Raw genomic sequence first — 20,779 nt, forward strand, 5'->3', positions numbered from 1 at the left:
CAGGCTACGTTACACTGAGACCGCGATTCAACAGGTGACAAACAGAGGCTGCTGCTTGACAGGAGCCCAGGATCTGCCTTGGAGCAGGAACGAGGAAGCAAGAATCCTAATCTCACAACTGATTTTGAGCATCACTAAAGACGAATATTCCAAGTACTTCCTGCGAGGCTGACTGGCCATGAGGAAGTTTGGTAACCATAAAGGGAAACGGATGAGTTGGAGGTCTCCATTAAAAACAATCTCCACAGAAATCTATGCTCTTCCACGGCCTGTGAGGGAAGGAGCTGCTGCTGCTCACCACAAACAGCAAATCACCACAAACGGCTCCTGGAACCAGAGGAGCGGCAACGGCCGCATCTGAAAATGCAGCCATCAGGATGCTCATTTTTCATGCAAATGCTCGTTTCTCCTCCAGTTCTTCTCATTTGCCAAGAAAACCCCGAAATGTTTGGTTTCCATTAGCGCAGCTATTAGTTTCTTTTGTCTACACAGTGAAACCCTTATTGTGGCAGATGAAAAATGTGCCCTTAATTAACGCGGCTCATTCAAAGCCCTTGTTCGCCTGCATTAAAAGGGAGAGGTCAGCCTCTAATCCCAATCATTTAATTCAATTAGAAGTGCAAACATTACAGTGCTGCAGTACACAAAAGCCTGAAGAACCTGCAGAAGCGGAACTCCTCTGGTGGAAGAAATGCGAGCAGGTCCTGCTGTTGTTATGGAGATAAACGATCAAAGGCCGATGTATAAATGATGGAAGATGGTTTAAGGGGAGAACGCACGCCATCTCGCCACAATCTGATGCAGACACTCCGATCTTCCTGCTATTTAAGATGAAACAGGCTCTTTTCCAGTGTAAGTGAATTTTGAGCTTTGGGATTTTGACGAGGCTTGGAGGACGAACCGGCGAACCACAATTGTACTTCATTCGGATCCTCAGAGTCACAAGGAGAAGTAGACTTGTAGAAGTATTTCAACTTAATATTATTAATAAACGAGGTCACCAGATTGCAACGCGGAGGAGGAGGAGAGACGGCGGACATGATTGTAGTACTGGCACTTGTGAGAGGAAGAGCAGGTGGACTGATACTGACCCTTGAGTGACACTTCCACTGATTACAGGTGGATTTGATTTGAAGTCATCAGAGGCGGACGTGATGTTTGAACCAGAGCCGGCAGAATTAATCGTCCCAAATTGTTTCCTGTCTGCCGTGGAGCAGCCGGACAGCCACATCCAGCTCCTCCCCCTCCTCCTCCAGACCAAACTAGGAGGGCGTGAGCACCGCACCATCAAACCACTGCAGGTCTTAAGAATCAACAACAACAACAAAAATTGTGGCAGCCATTTCAGTTAAGTCATCGATTGTGGGTCGGCGTTGCGTCGTGTGACGTTGGACAGCAGGAGAAGCAACCAAGTAAACAAAAGGAGGAAAGTCAGAAGTGAAGCTCGACACAAAAGAGCCGACGAGCGCCAAAGACGCCGTCTAACTGACCGACAGGTGTCACTGAGGAGCAGCAGGAGTTACGGGTGTGGCCTCACCGACAGCCAATGGGAGGCAGCCCCCAGGTCACCTGACCACAGAACAAGAGAACGCAGGTGCAATAGACTGAAAAATAACAAGTAACCAAAGGGAGTGAATGAAAAGAGTGAAAAATCCATTTAAAAAATGACAAAAGAGGAAAAGGGGTTTGTTTTTTGGTTTATTGATTTTTCATGATTTGAGTTTTTGGAAAAATGTTGGTTATTTTAACAACACGTTTCTCAATCAATCAGACTTGATTTGTGCAGCAGCACTTTTCATACAAATAAAAGGTGACAAAAACACAACACACACACACACACACACACACACACACACAGTAAAAGCAAGATCTGAGGAAACGTCTCGGATCAGAGGCAGGAGCTGAAAGCAAGACTAAATAAAATACTACGATACATTTAAAAAGTAAAAAAGGGTTCTTAAATGAGTAAATACACGATTGCGTCATAAAAAAATAATAAAATGAATCGTAGTGGAGGAATCAATAAAGGAAAGAAAGGTGAGTTAAAAATAATAAAACAAATTAAAGCTGCAAGCAGCGTTGTTAGGGCCTGAGCCCCCGCCTAACCGCGGCCGGATCGCCGGCCCCAATCCAACGGTGTAATCGGCAAATCCCTAGGCCTTGTAGTTTAGGAGATACGAGCCTCAGTTCGCTGCACAGTGTGACTGCAGAGCTGAGAGCTGGCCCTTTAAGAGCCCCTCCCTTCTCTGCTCGCTCTCTGCCATCTCTGTCAGAGCTGAGAGCAGAGCTGCCAGCTGGCCCATTAAAAACCCCTCCCCCGCTGCACTTTCTTTGATCTGTGCTAGAGTGAAGAGAGCGGAAGATTAAGAGAAATGTAGTTTGTAAAAGCTGAATAAGTCGGCATACGTTGGTCAAAAGTAACACAAAATACCAAATTTTGTTAGGGATTTTTGTCAGGAATACAGTGGTGTGTTTTCTGAAGCTGTGCAATGTATGGTATAGACGTGAGAAGCATTTGTTTGACACTATGTACCTGAGAGGACACGCTCTCCGCATAGACTTCCATTATAACGTGAATTTTTGTCGCAACTTTGACGGCTTATAAAATCCAAACCGAGCGCGTAGTATATTATTCTTACTGAACTTTTAATCAGCACAGTCGGGAGAGTAATGTGTGAAAGTTTGGAAGCGATACCATTTACGGTTTAGGAGGAGATAGATTTTGTTCGGAGGGTGCGATGGTGAAAAATTGGACGTTTGTGTCCAAATTGTGGACATCCTGTTGGAGTTAGGTCAGGGGTCAGAGTGTACGAATTTTTCGTCTTGATGAGACGAATCCAGCGGTGTTGGTCCCATGTCTGTGGGACATTCCTCGGGGAAGTTATTGACGTAAACGTGTTTTTGGCTTGCTAGGTGGCGCTGTTGAGTTTTGCGTTAAATTTTTTTTTTAAATATAAAATTTTTCGCCGGACCGGATGTGCGTGCAAAAATTCAGCGAATTTCATGCATGTTCAGGGGGTGTAATTAAGGGTTTTTTTGGCGGCGGAACCGGAAAGAATAAGAAGAAGAAGAAAAAAACGCAGCAATTTCAGATATAATTTTGCCACCATTGGTTTCAATGGGGGACCTCACCCCCTGTCCCCCCCCGGACCCTCCTGTGATGTTTTTAGAGGCCTGTCATCCTCCTAAGTGTGTGTTTTTACTGCTTTTAGCGCTGACTTCGTGTCTCTCTGACTTCGAAACATAATAGGGTCTTCGCCCAGAAGTACCTTCTGGCTCAGGCCCTAATAAATCAAAATCATCACAACCACAGAGGAGAAGAGCTCACATTGATTCCTGGCATCAACACACACGTTTCACACTCGCTCGACTCGGCGGTGGATCTTTTTGATGATGTCATACCTGCTCTGGGATGACTAAGCCACTTTGATAAAGGCTGTGGAAGTTTTGGGAGTGTTTTTTTTTTTCCTCCTCTTTTTTAAAATGTTACACAACAAATTCTAACTCTGAACACGGATCGGGAACTCCTCCAGCTAATAATCCATTCTTCCGAAATCTAAAACATCACATCAATCAATTGGAACTGATTATCCATTTAAAATGATGCCTTTCATTTGTGTAGCTACAAACATGACATCGCTGGAGAGCGTCCGTGATTATTTAAATGAAAAATGGGGTACGTCAACAATTTGAGGAATTCTTGCCAATCAGATTTAATCCATTACACAAAGGCGTTTCCTAATCCTCTTATGTGTCACTTCCAAAGAAGGCGCTGTGGTGTAAGCATGAGATGAATAAATAAATGCGTTCTAATACGCACTGAAACGAAACTCTGGGGCACTTTGAGAGAGGACACGGTTCCCCGAGCGTGAGGTTTGGAACAAAACCACTGGAAGCTCAGAGATGTACAAGGACAGATGACGGGAGAGAGTTCACCCAGCTGGCCGGATCTCAGCGGCACATCCAAGACAAAAGTCACGGAGGCCTGGTAAAAGACTCGGCCATCACTGCTGACAGCTCTTTTATGATGTCACTGCACACCACAATACACGTCTAACCTCTGTTCAACACAAAAGAGGTGACCTTTAGCTTCACGCTATCTTCACCCTGTTCCTTTAATAGCAGGAGAGGAACATGGTGGCGGTAAATGATAAGAGAACTCTGTGAAAGACTGAGAATGATCTGATCTGGCTTTACAGCGGACGGAGCGACCAAGCAAATTTTAGAGCCGATAAGACAGAGGAGAGGAGCGACTGTGGCAGCGGCCGCGGCCCCTCCACGAGGCCGCTGGCGGGGGGACATCAAACTTCTCCTCATGTTGACAACCTCCCGATGTCCTGTTGCTTCATCCTTCGGGGGTAAGTTGGTGTGAAAGAGCATTCTCAACTTCTTTGTGTGTTCATTCTTCGACGGACACTTTAAGGCTGCATTCACACTGCCGGTCTTCATGCACCGTTACCATAGTTACCAGTGATACTGCACGTGTCAGCATCATCAAAACGCTTTTGATGAAAAATTCAAAAAGATGTCTAACTTCCAAAAACAGGAATATGCCATTGGTCCATTTAAAGGATCGACGCTTTGGAAAAGATCTGATTCACGTCCTGGAGGAATGCGATGGCGTCACGAGAGCGTTTTCACAAATGTCCAGATTGTCTGAATTTGTGTGGTCTGATAAGGCCACTGGAGGAAAATGGTGGTTTGGGTTCAAATCCAGCACACATGAATAAATGAGTGACAGCTGAAATGCCCCGCCGTCTCGGCAGGGGCTCAGTTACCTGCAGGACACGCGGCAGACGGCGCTTGCCTCCCTCAGCAGACAGACGCCCCTGAAAGTTACATTTAAACGGCAGGAAAAAAAACTGGAAAAGATTGGTTGTGAGTCTGAAATTAGAGTGTGAACGCATGTTATCATCCATCTTGATCTCAGTGTTACTGGCAGTGAGGCAGAATGTGAGACGGGAGGTGAGAAAAAACTATAAAAAACAAAACGAGAGAGACTTTGGATCAATTCATCTTACAACATCTCTCGCTCCCTCTTTCCACCTCTGCCAGCGACAGGATTTTAGTTCATCATGTTTTTTTTCTCTTTATTCATCTTCATTTTCCTTCCACATTTCATCTGAATCTTTTTTCTCTTCTTTCTCCGGGCTGAGGCGAAGATGACTCCCATCCAGAGAGAGTAGGAGATGATGATGAGTGCAGCCCGCCTAAGTGGCTGCAATCAATCGTGATTAGTGGGTGCCACTAGTTTTTGAGAGGAGCACATCAAAGTTTTATTATTGGCTGTCAGAGAGGGTTAGATAGGGTGGGGCGGGGGTAATTACACCCCACCAGCCCCCCCCCCCCCCCCCCCCCTCCAGGTGAAGCCCAGGCTTCCAGATCGCCGTGCAGTCGCCAGCTCAAGCCACAAATCCAGCCGTCGTTAAAGCGGATCTCTCTCTCTCTCTCTCTCTCTCTCTCGCTCTCTGCTGATTGGGACAAAAGAAGAAAACCTACTCCAATGGGCCTCTGAGTTTAATATCTTTTTTATGCATTGCATTTTTCATCTAATAATGATATTATTAATCACATTACCCTTCAGTTAGGCGTTCTGCTTCAAAGGAAAACATTTTTCAGTGAACCGTTTCTAAGACTCATGTTGAATCTCTGGTATCTGTTCTTGAATATATTAATTCATTATCACTCCGTTCCTCTAAGCTGCCTCATTGAGCACTTTTTACATAAAGCCCTTAAATCTTGAGCACCTTCAGTGGACGCATCACTCAGCACTGCAAACTTATTCTACCAGTGACCATGAAGGCGTGTTTGACTGCCCCCTACGGTCCACGCCATAACAGCAGCAAGTGGAATACAGGAAGCTGCAGCACAGACAGGACTTTACAACTGTCTGTCTCAAAATCCCTCCATTTAAGCAAAAATATTTGGGGTATGAATATTCAATCGTCTTAATTATGCAACAAGACCAAATGGTTTTCCAAATGTTCCAGCCTGTGTAACGGTGCACCCAGACGGTGAAGCGCAGATCGATGCTAGAAATGCAAGAGACATTTTACAAAAACAAAAAAAGGAAAGAAATCATCATCATCATTAAAGTGCTGAAATAAAGATTCAAAACATTTATTTTGTCCAAAATGTCACTAACATTTAGCTTCCAGAGGGTCTCTGAGCCAGCAGCGTGAACAGGCTGATACCAGGAGTACCAGGTGCACCAGGAGTACCAGGTATACCAGGTATAACAGGAGTACCAGGTTCACCAGGAGTACCAGGTTCACCAGGTATAACAGGAGTACCAGGTTCACCAGGAGTACCAGGTTCACCAGGAGTACCAGGTATACCAGGTATAACAGGAGTACCAGGTTCACCAGGAGTACCAGGTATACCAGGAGTACCAGGTGTACCAGTTATACCAGGTGTACCAGGTGCACCAGGAGTACCAGTTATACCAGGTGTACCAGGAGTACCAGGTGTACCAGGTGTACCAGGAGTACCAGGTGTACCAGGAGTACCAGGTGTACCTGGTGTACCAGGAGTACCAGGTGTACCTGGTGTACCAGGTGTACCAGGTGTACCTGGTGTACCAGGTGTACCAGGAGTACCAGGTGTACCAGGTGTACCAGGAGTACCAGGTGTACCTGGTGTACCAGGTGTACCAGGAGTACCAGGTGTACCTGGTGTGTCTTCGACCAGGAGCCCAGGATCTGCAGGTGCTGATTAACCAGAGAAACATCTGAGAAACGCGAGGCTTTGTTCCCTTAGCGTCTCAAATCCTGTCGTACCGACAAAGCAACGAGACGAGGGTTGATACTGGTTCAACAGCTCTGTGCTGGTCTGAACTGGAGGACCAGAGGGGCTGAACGGTCTCTTTTCTGATGGACAGCGATGCTAACGGTTGCTAATGAACCATAGCAGTAGCTCAAATTAGCAACTTTAGCTTCTGATAGGTTCATGTTGTTATTGCTAGTGTGTGACATCATCACGATGGCGACGAGGTCGACCACATGACTTGTCTGTATTATTCCCACTATTACACCTCTGACACGTGGTTAGTTGAGTCAACCGGGTAACTGGGAGACGAGGTTAGTGTAACGGGTGGGAGGGAGACACCTGCTGGCCAGGAGGTGGAGATGTTCAACACTGAACCTTTAAAATCCCTTTAAACATCAGAGTTCCACATCTGAACGCAACAGAAAACAACTACTTTAAAACTCTAGAAAGAAATGTGGGAACACATTTCCATGAACCGGACCTTCTCTCCTCAGTGACCCTTTGTAAAGCCCCGCCTCCCCCTGCCTCCTTGCTTCGACTTTTATCTACTTTTGGCCTTGTTTCACTGTTCGTTTTTTCTCTGAACCACGTCGCTTTGTTTGTTCTTGTCTGATTTTGTGCTATTTTGCTTGTTTTAGATGTTGCCATTTTGGCCAGGTCTCGCTCGGTAAAGAGATCACCTGATCTCAAGTGACTACCTGGTAACATAAAGGTTAACTAAGCTGATTTCAAAGCTCATTTTAAGATGCGTTTTAAAACCAAACCGAGTCTCTGGTTCAGCAAAGGCTTCTAAACAGATACACCAGCATTGTTGTATCAAGTCCTCCTCTGTGGCTCTGAGGAGATTTCAAGCCTCTTATGACATCTGGTATTTACACGGCTGGAGCTTTGCTGAGTTGAGTTATTTAGAATAAAACGTTGTGCAACACATCCATCAAATTAATCTCATCCACATTTGAACTCAGTAACATGAACGGAACTGGAAATCATAGCTGTCAGAGTCGAGCGCTGTGTTGAGAATGAATTGTAGCAGGTTAATAATATCAGGTTGCTCTTCCACCACCGTGAATTTCAGGCGACAGAGGCAGATGCAATATTTTTGAGGGGGCAATGTTGTTCTGAGGCAGCCTGGCGGAGGTCGTGTCATAATGAAGCAGCCGCCGCCGCCGCCATGTTGCTCAGGAGGATCAGAGGAGATCAAGGAGGCCTCGTGTCAGAGACGAACACCTTGCCCTTGACAGTCAGCTCGTGGGAGTTTGCTCACTGCTACTCAACACAACAGCAGCACATAAATACCAGCTCAGCCGCAGTGCCTTGTGTGGTACATAGAAGGTGTGTTTGTGGAGCGTTAGCATGGCTAAGAGGAATGCCGTGGGTGTGGAGGAGGGCACCTCGGCGGCTCCGCTGGATAAGACTTAAGCCACGAGTGTGTGTACAGTGGGTTTTTAGTTCAAGTTCCGGAGAGAAAGCAGTGAATTATCCTGAATGTGCAGCATCACGGCGTAGGAACGTGTGAGGGACGAGGATGTAGAGGAGGTAGTGGCTGAAACGCCAACACGCCTCTGAGGGGAACCTGCTCTTTCCTATCATCACGGCTCAGCGTTGTGTAGAGGCCTGGACGGGAGCGAACGCTATCGTGCAACGGGTCTTCCTGTGAATTCTACCACATTATTGAGGGGAAACCTTGGAAACACAATGTGGTCGGACAATAAACTGGGATTGTGCTACCCATGTTTGAGTACGTTGACCAACAGGGGGTGCTGTTTGTCCAGTGACGACAACGTCTTCCACGTGAAATTCTTCTATCTGCAGGTTCCTTGAATCTAGCTGAGCCTGTGGTTTGTGCTTTCACAGAAGTTTTTATTCATTTATTCTTGCAGTGCTGTGTGAAAGCTTTCCACATTTCTTTGAGGCTCAAAGTCCCGTCAGCACAAAAGTTTGCTCATACTTTGTTATCGCAAACACAATTTGAATTCTGCAAAAATATTTGAAATTTACAAAACAAACAAACAAACAAACCACAAACAAAAAACAATTTCCTGCATTTTGCAAACTCATTTTCGGTGTCAATCAACTCTACGGTGACACGCACCAAAACACCAAGGAGCTCTCTAGTGGAACTCCTATGAACTCCAGCATGAACCAAATGTGAGCCTGCTGTTCCAGAGGCAGGCGTACTTCCAACGTCCGATCCATTCCTGCCCAGTTCCTGTGTCCTGGGATGTCAGCTGGTCAAGCTGCAGCTGGAATGCGTCGCTCACTAGGGAGGCTGTACTCTGCGCTCCTGAGCGCCGCATACTTTGTAAAACAACACTCGTTTTCTATCTTGAGGAAGTCATCTGCCGGTGCTGTTTTCAAATGGTGTCCTCACGCAGCGCTTCATTCTCCGATGCTGCACTCGTGGCTCTGTTGCATGGCAACATCAGCGCGGTGAGTCCCATGACCGTTCCCCACCACTGAATTACTCACACAAGAAGTTATTTATGAAACTTGCAATTACACATCCAACTGTTATTCATGTAAATGGAATATTTTCTCCTCAAACTGTGTGAAACATCAAGGGCGGGTGGCAGGCCGCAGTGTGTGCAGTAATGACAGGGTGTGATGTGCAGGATGGAGCCGGCATTTCCATTCCATGTAACATGCATTTGATACCGTATGGAACAGAGGTTTTGACAGCGGGTGACGAGGTAAATGATGCGCCGCCGGTGTCCTTCACAGAGTTGTTTTCCAGAGGAAGACAGAGGAGGCTGGCGAGAGAGCGCAGGGGTTCTCTGGAGCTCCACCACGAAATAAACTTTTAGAAGGATTTCTTGTTTTTAGGCGGCGCACAAAACTCACGGTGACAACTTCATCCTCAGCACTGTTTTAAAAATGGAGTTCTTTTCCCTGGACGTCGCCTCCATGTTGGTTTCTTTGTTTCAGAAGGAACACAGCAACTTTTTGAGGAAGTCTCTAATTGTCCATCTTCCCCTGAGCCAGAGACCCTCCTGCCGGGGGCTGAGATCCACGCTAGTTAGCCTAGCACAATGAATGCTAGTGGGTAAACGAGTATGTTCCTGCAGTCACTGGCTAATAGTAAATATGCTAACAATCCTTGTACAGCTGTGTTGTTTTAATGAGAATATACAGTCAGAGACGGTCTAAGTTAAAGGTTCTTCATGAGTCAGCAACCTTTGTAGATTTTCTGCATTGTTCGGAGTAACAGACATCTACAATATGTTAAATTCATCTCACAGGGGCTCAAAAACATAATTAACTTTGCAAAGACTGGCAAGAGCGTAGCGAGTGTGTAGCTGAACACAGCTAATAAGAGCTGTGACACAATAATTGGGCTGGATAAGAATAAACATAACAGGTCATTAAATGTTTAGGGATATGAGCTGCTTTTATTATAGCAGACACATTAAAAGAAAACATGTTTGGTGGATTGTATTAACCTCGTTCCGTATTAATCCTACAGCCGACATGTGGGTCAAACTTAATGCAGTTCCCTCCAAGTACAAGTAATGTAAGATAATATTAATTAACGCGAGACAACCTGACTGCTGGCTGTGCTCACACAGTTGGGTTCAACCACACATTTTTTACATCTGCGTACTCGTCTGGAAGCTTCCAACTCTGAAATCATTTAACCAAATGCAAAATGAAGCAGTGACATAAATAAATGAACCACTGGACTGATGCCGATCAAACGGCTCCCGCTACAATCAAACCGGCTTCACATCAGTCACACGCGGCAGCAGAACCTCTCCCTCAGCTTCTCACCTCTTTGATGACGTAAACCCAGAACCCTACCAAGTTCGAGACATTTAATTTCTCTTTACACATTCATCTGGTGTCATTTCAGTGAGAGACAGGAGCTTTTAGACACTGCATCTTAATTTAAACAAACACAACACCAGTTCTAGCTTGAGCGCTGCTCGCACACCAAAGGCCACATCACACAAGTAAACACATACGGCTTCTGTCCACGCGCCGATTTGATGAAGACGTTTGCAGTATTTTGAGCTCTCCAAGTATATTATCCATGTATTTTACTGTCTGTGTCCTTTTGTCGTAGAAGTTTATATGTACGAAGTGAAGTTGCAGAGTAACAAACCGGTAGATGATAAATGTTGGCGTGTGCTGTGTCACGTGACCTAGGAGGGGACACGGGATCAGCTCAGATCACCTGCTCATGAATGTCTTTAATGGTATTTCAAGTTTGTAGCAGAAGAAACCGACTCAGACAAAATACCGATCAACAAGCCCAAACTCAGACAAGCAGGACAGCGGCGTCCACTCGGCTGCTACGTCGCTGCTTGTTTGCTCCGATCAGCAGGGTGGGATTTGATTAAAAATGAAATGCAAAGTGGCTGCAGCAGGAAAGTTTATAAATGGCTGTCAGTGGTTGACGCGAGTGGTTCTGATGGTGCAGAATTTACACGCTAGGGGTACTTAACTCTGGACACACACACACACACACACGCTTAATTAACAGTAGCCACTGGTACTCACGCCTCATGTCTCTGAAGTAGATGGTCTGTCTGTTGGGGTTCAGCAGCTGGATGACCGAGTCGTCGTTGTCCTTCACCCGACAGCTGATGATGGCCATCTCGCCCTCCACCACCGACACGTTGTCCGTCACCAGGTTCTGACTCACCACTGACAGAGGACACAGAATTGAAAACATCATTCGACGACCATGATGTCAGGAGGGGACGAGGGTTGAAAGGGTCGGGACGATCTTTGAAAGGGATGACGGACATGATGACGTTTGCAGCACCGTTCTGCCGCCCGTGACTCAAATATCCCAATGTTTGTGTGTCCAAATGCAGGTGGAGCAGCCCCCACCTGACTGGCCTCCCCAGATGAAGCCACTTCTCCCTCCAACAGCTCCTGACCATATTTGATGTTTGGGGCGAACTGCAGACTCTCAGTTCTTGGCTGCATATTGCGGAGCTAATGATGCTTAGCTAGCAGAGGTGCTGTGCTCACCAGGACGCCGTCCTCTTCTCTGAACACATTCACACCTCAGCATTGTGACGGTGTCCTGTGAGGTGAGCAGGAACTCCTACAGGTGATATGAACAAACGTACCAGCCAACACAAATCCCTCCAATCACTGTCTTCTCATTCATGAAAGACACGACTGAAATATTTACCTGCTCGGGACATTCTGAATAATTCAAATAAAACGGAGGGAAGGGAAAAAAACAGCTCTTTGGTTGATTTGTGGTAAATTACAGACATTATGCAACAATGATTGAACACAAGTGCTGCAGACAATCGTTCAATTTCAGGCATCACAAGTCATCAAGTGAATAGATTCATTAAGCTCAGTGGGTTTTAACATTTTTGCTGAGCGGTGCTTTTTAAAGTCATTTTAACTCAACAATTTTCAGAGAAGATGCCCTCGAATGGGCGTGGGACAGGTGGATGAACGGATGCACCAACAGACCACCCAAAACACAACGCCCGGGGCGCCACAGCCCCGCGGCAGACGTTCCCAGGCAAAGCTACTGAGGCATCACACACTCGTATAATCAACATGCGGTTCAATTAGAGGTTGCTCAGACTACGAGCCGGTGGTTGAGGTGTGTGTGTGTGTGTGTGTGTGTGTGTGGGGGGGGTATCCTGCCTCTGTCCTCCACTGGCGTGATCTCGTTCTACATTCGCTGCACTTACATGAAAGAAGCGTGTGATTTCCTCTCAACTCATTGCTGCAGCTCAGGCTCGTACTTTCTAACCACACAGAGACAAAAAATAGACTTCTTAGATATTCTCAGATACATCAGGGTGGGCGGGCTCACGTGGGGGGGGGGGGTTGAGAAGCAAACAAAACCAAGAGAATGCAGGAAACATCAACTGTTAATTTGCATGCCTCAGTTGTCAAGCACCTCTAAATATTCCCTCTATTGAGGAGACGAGGAGGTAGGAAGAGAGAAACTGCGTCCTGTGATGCTGACAGAGACGCAGAGACGGCTGAGCAAACCAGACCGGCTTCAGCTCCCCTCAGTGGCCCCAAATAAATGAGCCTCACTGCTTTAATATTCAGGACTGAAACTCATTCATCAAAAGCGGTGCGGGGGTGGGGGCGGTAGGTAGGGTGGGCATCTGGTTATGATAATACACCAACCTACTACAAAATGCTTTTCAAGGCATCCACTCAAGGTTCCTGCCTTGTGTCTCTTAAGCATTTGGAGGAAGTGGGAAGGACTTGGAATTCATTGCTTTTGTTGTGCGAATTAAACAATCCTGAAGGTGCTGGTGGTTGGGGGGGGGGGGGGGGATCTGCCTCCAGCTGCTCCCACATCAACCGTCTTTAACCTGTTTCACAGAGAAGAAGAAGACGAGCCACCACCCCCAAGTATCAGTGAGGTCTCTGATTGGTGGAGCATGCTGTTACCATGGAAAGGTTTACTGAACTCTCCACCAATATTTTGATTTCACAAGTTCCCGCCATCATTTGACAGGAGACAGAGGTCAGAGGCAACACTTTCACACGTCCAGTGGGTCAACACAAGCACACACAGGTCTCTCAAATGCTGCCAAACACAAAGCGCGGCGGTTAGAACCGCTGCTGTCGTGCGCCCCTGATATTTCTACATATTCAGCCCACGGCGATGAGAAGGCTCAGCTGTCGGACATCCACGTCAAAAAGTCAAATATAGATTTGAGTTGTCAAACAACCCGAGCTCACAGTAGGAAGCTCACCTGAGGCCTGACATCATGACTGATGAGGAAATGGCGTCTGCTGTATCGTTTCCCTCCATTCAGTAAGAAATGTGTGCATATGAAAGAGTGGGAGATGTTTTATTATGAATCACACAGTGTAACTCTGACCTCACGCTGCATGTTACAGGATGAGCCGCTTCTTTGTAGACTTTTTTGTACATAACAACTCACATGTACAAAGAGTGGAGGGATGAAAGGGCTGCTGAAAATAGTGCGTATTCATCCACACATCAGTCAGCCATTCTGTCTCCCCCGTGCCGCCCCTCCCTGTGGTGCTGGTACGAGTTTATTAGTTCTGCTGTTAGACATTCATTCATTCACACGCCGTCACAATCAGGAACATGATGCAACATACAGCAAGCCACGACTGTACATTTGACGCTGCTCGCGATCATCCCAGATAACGATTCCTCTTTTATATTTCAAGGAACGTGAATCCGAGCGTGTTCCCTCGTTCTCTCCTCTTTGTTTGTGCAGCTCTCACTGGTATGACAAACCTTTGTGTTTCACGGTGTCTGATTGCAGTCAGTCGCGCCTGGTTGCATGTTGTCAGAGACGAGGGCAAGCAGGCCTGGTCGTCGTGTGTGTGTGTGTGTGTGTGTGTGTGAGCGAGTGTATGATCACGTCATGATGATGGGCTACACTGAATGTTTTAAAGATGTGTTCAGAGACACATGATCGTGCTGCTGAAGGAGCAGATCCATCATGGCCGACCCACGCTGGTCCACCACGGATCAGGACGCACGAAGGAGTCCATCTACTCTGAAGAGGAAGTGCCAGGCAGCCAACATCACACACAAACCACATATTGAACCTCCATCCTCTGGTAACACCGGCATTTCCTTGATTAAAACTTCTTTCTCAAGTTTTTCTCCTCCAAGTCACATGAAGCTGCAGGAGCACACAAGATGTCCACCTGCCGTCTGACAGAAATAATCAGGTTTTTTTCAGAAGCAAATCCACCGGCAGATTAAAGATGACTCTTTTGTAAAAGTTTGTTTCCACTGAGAAGGGAGCAGCTTCCGTCTGCTGCTCCTGATGCACGGCAGCCTTGCTCAGTGGAAGATGAAGCAATTTAAAGTCTGTGATGGAGGCAAGCAGAGCCGCAACTCACCACCAGCTTCCCATTCAGGAAATATTATTCATACTTTCATCATGAATGATGTGCTGTATTATGTCACCTGTCCTCCACCTCTACACGAACAACCTGTCTTTCTTTCACGCATCACCATCACGATCCACTTTTCAGTTCATAGCACAGAAAAGATGCTTTGGTACTTGAGAAAGTGTGAAGTTGAGTGATCTGGCCAGCAGAGGGCGCACCCACTCCGCCAGTGATAATCCTGTCGTAAATCTGTCCCACCACTCGGACCCGGCTCTGGGCCTGGCGCTGAGCTTTGTCTTAATAATCTGGAGCATTTCTCTTCCCCCAAGTAGGATTCTACTGATCCCCAAGTCAGGAGAAGTACTTGTAGTTTGGCTTTTGGTCAAGGGACCTGTAGGCGGCCCAAAAAACAAAACAAAACAAAAACAAAAAAACTCCTCCCTGATGAGATCGCGGGCCGGTCCTGATGGACCCAAAGCTCACGCACTCCTGAATAAGCAGCTCAAGAAGTTCTAACATCTCCACTGCAATCATTCACGTTCGTGACGGTAGCAGCAGCGTCCAACAATCGTCAGGCTCTGACAAAACAAAAAAACGCTCTTTGTGACCCGGAGGCAGAAATGACCCAAAACACAGAGAGGCTCCGACTGCCAACCTGCCAATGATGTGGGAGCTCGGCAATGAATTTAACAGAGACTCTGAATTAGCATGAACGCTGTCGGCTTTAGTTGAGCAGCCGGGGGCCGGGGACAGGACCTCCAGGCCCAGGAGGCCGTGTGCAGCTTTCATCTCTGGCTGGTGTTGCTTCTGGACTGGAACTGCCAGTCGTGCTGAGCAGTCAGTTAGAAACAAGGTCCAGGGGTGAAGCTTCAGGTTTGATCAGCTGCTTCCTGAAGGCTTCTTTTGATGCAGAGATGTGAAAATTATGAATGCATTATTTGGACATGCAAAGATGCACCACGAGGAGGTGAAAATAGCATCAGCAGGATGTCAAGTAACTCCAGTGTGAAGCATCACGTCAGTATTCCACCAACTTAATATTGCAACATGCATTGGAAAAAAGTCATTATGAACTCCAGAGTTGAGCGCTCAACATGTGATAAATGAAGAGGGAGCTCGCCATTCCAACCCCAGTCTGTGACAGCCCGACTGAGCGTGTGCTGCGTTGGTGCGGCGGCTGACTGACAGCTTGAGGCGCCAAGAAAAGGTCGAGATGCATGTTTGCCTGAGCACATCAAACAGCAGCATCCCGCTTGGCGAGGATGTGAAGGCCGCCGTCCGGTTCATCTGTATGTAGCCTACGACGGTTCAGGGGAAGCTCAAAGACGTCTGACTTCATTGGGGATGATAGTGTTGGCCAGGGAAGGAATGCTGCAGTACCTCACGTGGAATATGAGTAGCGTGGAGCCGCTCTGGCACGTCAAAGGCATTATGCTAAATGAGACGACTGAATGTTTAATAAATCTATAGTTCAATATGATGCTGACGTCCTCGAAAAAACTAGAAAGAACTAGAGAGAGCAGGAACCTCTCCTTCTCCTCGGCCACGATCGAAGCTGATGGTGATCACCGCCACTCAGATTCAGCATGAAGGAGTGCAGTCATGTGATGTGAAAAAAGTCTGTGGGCTGCTGCCACTGGGCGGCGATAGAGAACACCAACTGTGTATTTTGTTGCTGAACATCCCATGAAGACCCATAAAATCTAAGGATGTTTGTGTAATCGTGCTTGCTTCCTGCCTCCTCTAGGGGGCGCTGGGATTATGACTCTTCTACCTTTCTGGCACTCAAAGCCCCTCTAACATTGCCTGAGTCATTCTCAGGTGGAATCCTCAGCCCAGGTGACAGGATGCCGACCAGGGCCGAATCCCACCAGAAACCAGCCAGGCCTACTGCCAGGACCCAGACCCAGACCCAGCACCTACATGGGCCCACAGAGATCTGATGGCCCTCAGTGGAGACCCAGGTGAACCTGGTTCAGACCAGCACACCCATGGTCTTTTCTTTTAATGATGAGTATTGTTACTTTTGTTTGCCATTATTAGGCTTATGCTGTTTATATTGTTACAAGTGTGTGTGTGTGTGTGTGTGTGTGTGTGCTGCAGTAACAGGCCTGTACAACTTTCACCAGTTCAGGACTGATTAATCTTGATGAGCCGCTCACACATTTTCACTCTTCATGTTTGTGAACATTTTTATGTGTTTCGGAGTTTCACTGAGCTGTGACTGGTTTTTATGGAGCCCTGGTGGGAGCCACATTACAATGCAATTAAATGATGACTGTTTAGCATTTTGTCATTAACTGGAAAATAAACAGCTGCACTTTTTCAAATTCAAAATCCTGAGTGGATGAAATTAATCATCACACCAAAGGAGCCATTACAGATGTGACTTCATATTTTCCTGTTGGTCTTTGTGTGAGATTTAAGGGTTTGTGTTGTTGCGTTAAATATTTAGTATTATATTCTCCATGCCCACTTAGACATAGCGACTTAGAATAATCCTCAGTGGATACGAGCTGTTGGGACTGTGTTCAACACGTTGAGAAATGAGAGCTGACGTCCAAAGTCTGACTGATCCTGCAGAATCGTTCAGCACATTCAAGTATTTTTAGACTGTAAAAAAATACGTCAGACTCGTGAAAATACAGAGAGACTGCATGTCTGTTTATCTCAGGTCTGTACGCTGCAGTTTATTGTTCTCTTTGTCTGTTACAGGATAAATTCTTCCTGTAATTCCCACAAAACCTGACACTTCCGTATTATTCATCACAACACATTTTCACACTCCAACAAAGCATTTTTAAAAGAACATACAGGCCGACTCATTGTGTCTAAACTTGGGTGTCATTACAAAAATCAACGGGTGATGAAATGTGTTATGGAATGATAATGAAGACGTACCACTGGGATGAATGAGTACAGTTGACTTCTCTACAGAAAAATACTTTTCTCATAAATACATAATTAGAAGACACATCGTGATGGCAGCAGTGTCCTTTAATAACACGACGGCCAGCAGGTTTAACCGCCGAGGGCTTCTGGCTCCGCCCGAGAAAAAACCAGCATCATGTTATCCAGTCACCTTTGTTCTTTATGCACCATAATATCTCCACAGCCCAACACGACTCCCCATCCTCTGAGGGGCTCCGCCCACTTCTGACTGCGTCCTTCTTCCTGCAGCTCATTAAGGGTTAAATCTTAGTCAGCGTGGCCTGATCCTGCTCTGCCTGCCTGTCAATCATATTCATGACACACTATTTTATCACCTTAACCTGCATAATAGAACATAAAGTTTTAATGACAGCCATCATTTTTTTTTATTGGCACTTCAGGAAGATCTGTGTCAGTCTCCTACAAGATGATTGACAGAGTTAAACCCTCAAACCCCCCCCCCCCACCCCAACACGCATGCACACGCAGGCCAGTGGCAAATCTGAACTCAATAAAAAGTTCCATTTATTCCTGTTGACCCAAATATATTTAAAGTTCCAAAACAAGCACAGATTGAAAAGAGACAAAGGTAACAAAGTCGCCGGGAGCCGATGGACTGACGGACGGACGGACGGAAGAACCTGACTGGAGACCAGAGCTCAGACGCTCAGCTTCAGGACTTCATCCTGCAAATCATGAAATGTGATTTTCTAAAAAAGCAGCTGTTGGCAGTGAATAGCAGTTTCCAAAACTCCAGAGCTGGAGTGGTGCAAGTCACTCGATACCCACTGCATTCACAGCAATGACAGACTTCCTGCGGCGGGTTTGTGACCACATGGTTGTTACCAGAACTTGTTACCAATATTTCACCGTGGCTGTGAGATGCAAACCTGGCCCTGGTAGTCAATGATTCCGGGCCGTGTTCCTCCAAGCCCAGCGCCACACAAACGCCGGCTCTCCCACTGATGCTCGCTGGAACAGTGGATTTCTGACGCGTTATGTAAGAGCAGGGTGTGAAGAGCTTTGTAGGGTGTTACACGCTTGCACCGGCCATGTAAGAGGCTTTTGTGCTGCCACAGCCGCTGTTCGCCACAGAAAACACCTTCATCCCGCCGCGGTGTGTAACAACTGCACAGCAAATTACAAAAATACCAGAAAAACACATTTCAGCGGAGGATTTTCAAGCATAAATTCACCGTTGTCTCATGGTTTGTTTATGATAATACAGACCAGCCTGATAGCCAGTCTGTTAAAGGCTACGTCCACTGAGCCGCCAGCAGCCGGAACATTCCGCTACTGAAGCAGAGTCGGCAAGTTCCAACTCAGAGACACACAAGACCAGGGAGAAGGACACCAGTCTGACACTGTGATAATTCGTCCTCCTGAAGCTGCCATGATGAGCTGCAAAACCTTTGATGAGGTTACGCAGACGGAAGTGATGTCATCAGTCCAACTGTGTGATGATTATCAGTGAGTTGATAACACAGGAGACTCCAGTCACATGACACGCAGTCCAATGACCCACATAAAAGGAGCATTCATTCGTGCTGTCCTGCATAGTCAGCGATTATATTCAATAATGTGAGTGTGTGTGTGTGTGTGTGCGTGCGTGTGCGTGTGTGTGTGTGTGGTGTGTGCGTGTGCGTGTGTGTCCATACACAGCCCTGGCTCTGGAAATTGGAAGCCAACTGTGGCTCGGATCAAGCCAGACTCTCTCCCAGCCATCACCATCAACAGTCCAACCAGGACACACTGTTTACGTAACAAAGTGGAATATCGTCACTTTGCTGGATGATGGAACCTCAACGTGCACGTGAGCGCAGCCACTGTGGGGACGCGTGACATCATCCCTCCTCCTCCTGCTGAGGCTTCATACATCACCAGCATCGACAGCCTTCGTTCCTCCTGCCTCTCATGCATCCTCATTCAGGCGGGGGGGGGGGGGGGGAGGCACCAGAATCAAATAAAGAAATGGAGGAATAAACAAAGGAGCGGTGGGGGCGGGGGGGCTGCTGGTTGCTGTTGCTGATGATGAGGAAAACGCAGGGTCATGAGGGAGCCGTGGCTGGACGGAGGGCCGCCATTTCTCGAGTGCATCTGTGTGCTCAAGCCGCGCGGTGACGAGTGTTTACACTGCACGCCGGCTGCCGCGCTGCTACTTGTGTGAGTCAAACCAGGCACGAGTGGAGTGGGGGGGCAGCAGGTGAGTGATTAAAGTGTCAGAGAGGCAGCTGTGGTCTGGGCTCACTCAATTGGAAATATCTTTCAGGGAAGGGACAGAGCAGGAGAGCAGTGGGGGGGGGGCGGTAGACAAAAGTGAGTCTTTACAGGGCAGCGGGGGGGGGGGGGGGGCGCTGCAGCGTCCACCACTCGTCTGTTACATCAACATCCATGTGCGTCTCCTTCAGGCTGCATCTTCAACTGTTGAATATCAGTGTCAGTGAATGCCTCATACCCCCCCCCCCCCCCAGCTGCCACTGCATTGATGGCACCACAACCACACCAGGTCATGCGTTTAGGTTGATGCCACTCAGAACTGGAACAGAAATAAACGCGTCTGCGGGGTCATGTGACCCGAGAGTGACTGCTCGTTAACCCTGTTAGCAGGTGGCTGAAGACGAAGCTCTGAATTAGCCGCACCACCCAACGGCGGCCTTGGCGCCGGCCTCTGTGGCTGCTCCTCACAGGGGAGGAGCTACGAACACGTCCCTGCAGCTACAGTCCCTTGAACAACGCCATCAAATGACCGACAGACCGACAGACCGAAATTACTGTCAGAGGTCATTTTATACTTTATTTGTGGCTTCAGTGTCCTGACGTGATTTATTAGGTTGCCAAGAACTCAACAACCAATGAAACCATGAAAGCGCCTGTGATGCAGCAACCCCGCAGAGCTCGGCGCGGCGTGATGAGGAACCTCTCTGGCTCTACATGCATGTCATCTTTCCCCTGTGCGTCAATATCAACCCGTATTGATTCAGCAGCTCAGAGGAGGAAGTCAAGTCTGGAGCAGCAAAGCAAACATGCCGCTGACACGACATCCAGCTGGAAGCAGCGGCGGCGTGATGGAGTCAGATGGGTTTTCTGGTTTTGTCTCCTGGCAGGCAGCTGAGAGAAAGAGCTGCTGTGACTGCAAGGGTTTGCTGCTCTCCTCTCTAAGTACACTCACTTAAACTCTGCTGTCTCTCCAGGGCTTTTCCTCTCTACCTCCACTCCTTCCATTATCAAACAAATAACAGCTCCTGAAACTCAACTT

At 47.3% G+C, this 20,779-nt stretch overlaps 1 protein-coding gene across 7 annotated transcripts in view; it reads right to left on the reverse strand.

The window, feature by feature from the left end:
* cadm1a (cell adhesion molecule 1a) overlaps positions 1–20,779 on the reverse strand; it is a 330,811-nt gene that overhangs the window by 57,449 nt on the left and 252,583 nt on the right. For all 7 annotated transcript variants that reach the window (XM_086225948.1, XM_086225944.1, XM_086225943.1 and 4 more), the window contains one exon: positions 11,269–11,415. In XM_086225948.1, the coding sequence (XP_086082074.1) occupies positions 11,269–11,365 (97 nt within the window). In that variant the 5' untranslated portion in view covers positions 11,366–11,415. The remainder of the gene's footprint in view (positions 1–11,268; positions 11,416–20,779) is intronic.

The sequence above is a fragment of the Aulostomus chinensis genome, chromosome 15 (assembly GCF_037954235.1).
Source record: "Aulostomus chinensis isolate RoL2024-O1b breed Wild chromosome 15, RoL_Achi_v1.0, whole genome shotgun sequence".
Classification (NCBI taxonomy): Eukaryota; Metazoa; Chordata; class Actinopteri; order Syngnathiformes; family Aulostomidae; genus Aulostomus; species Aulostomus chinensis.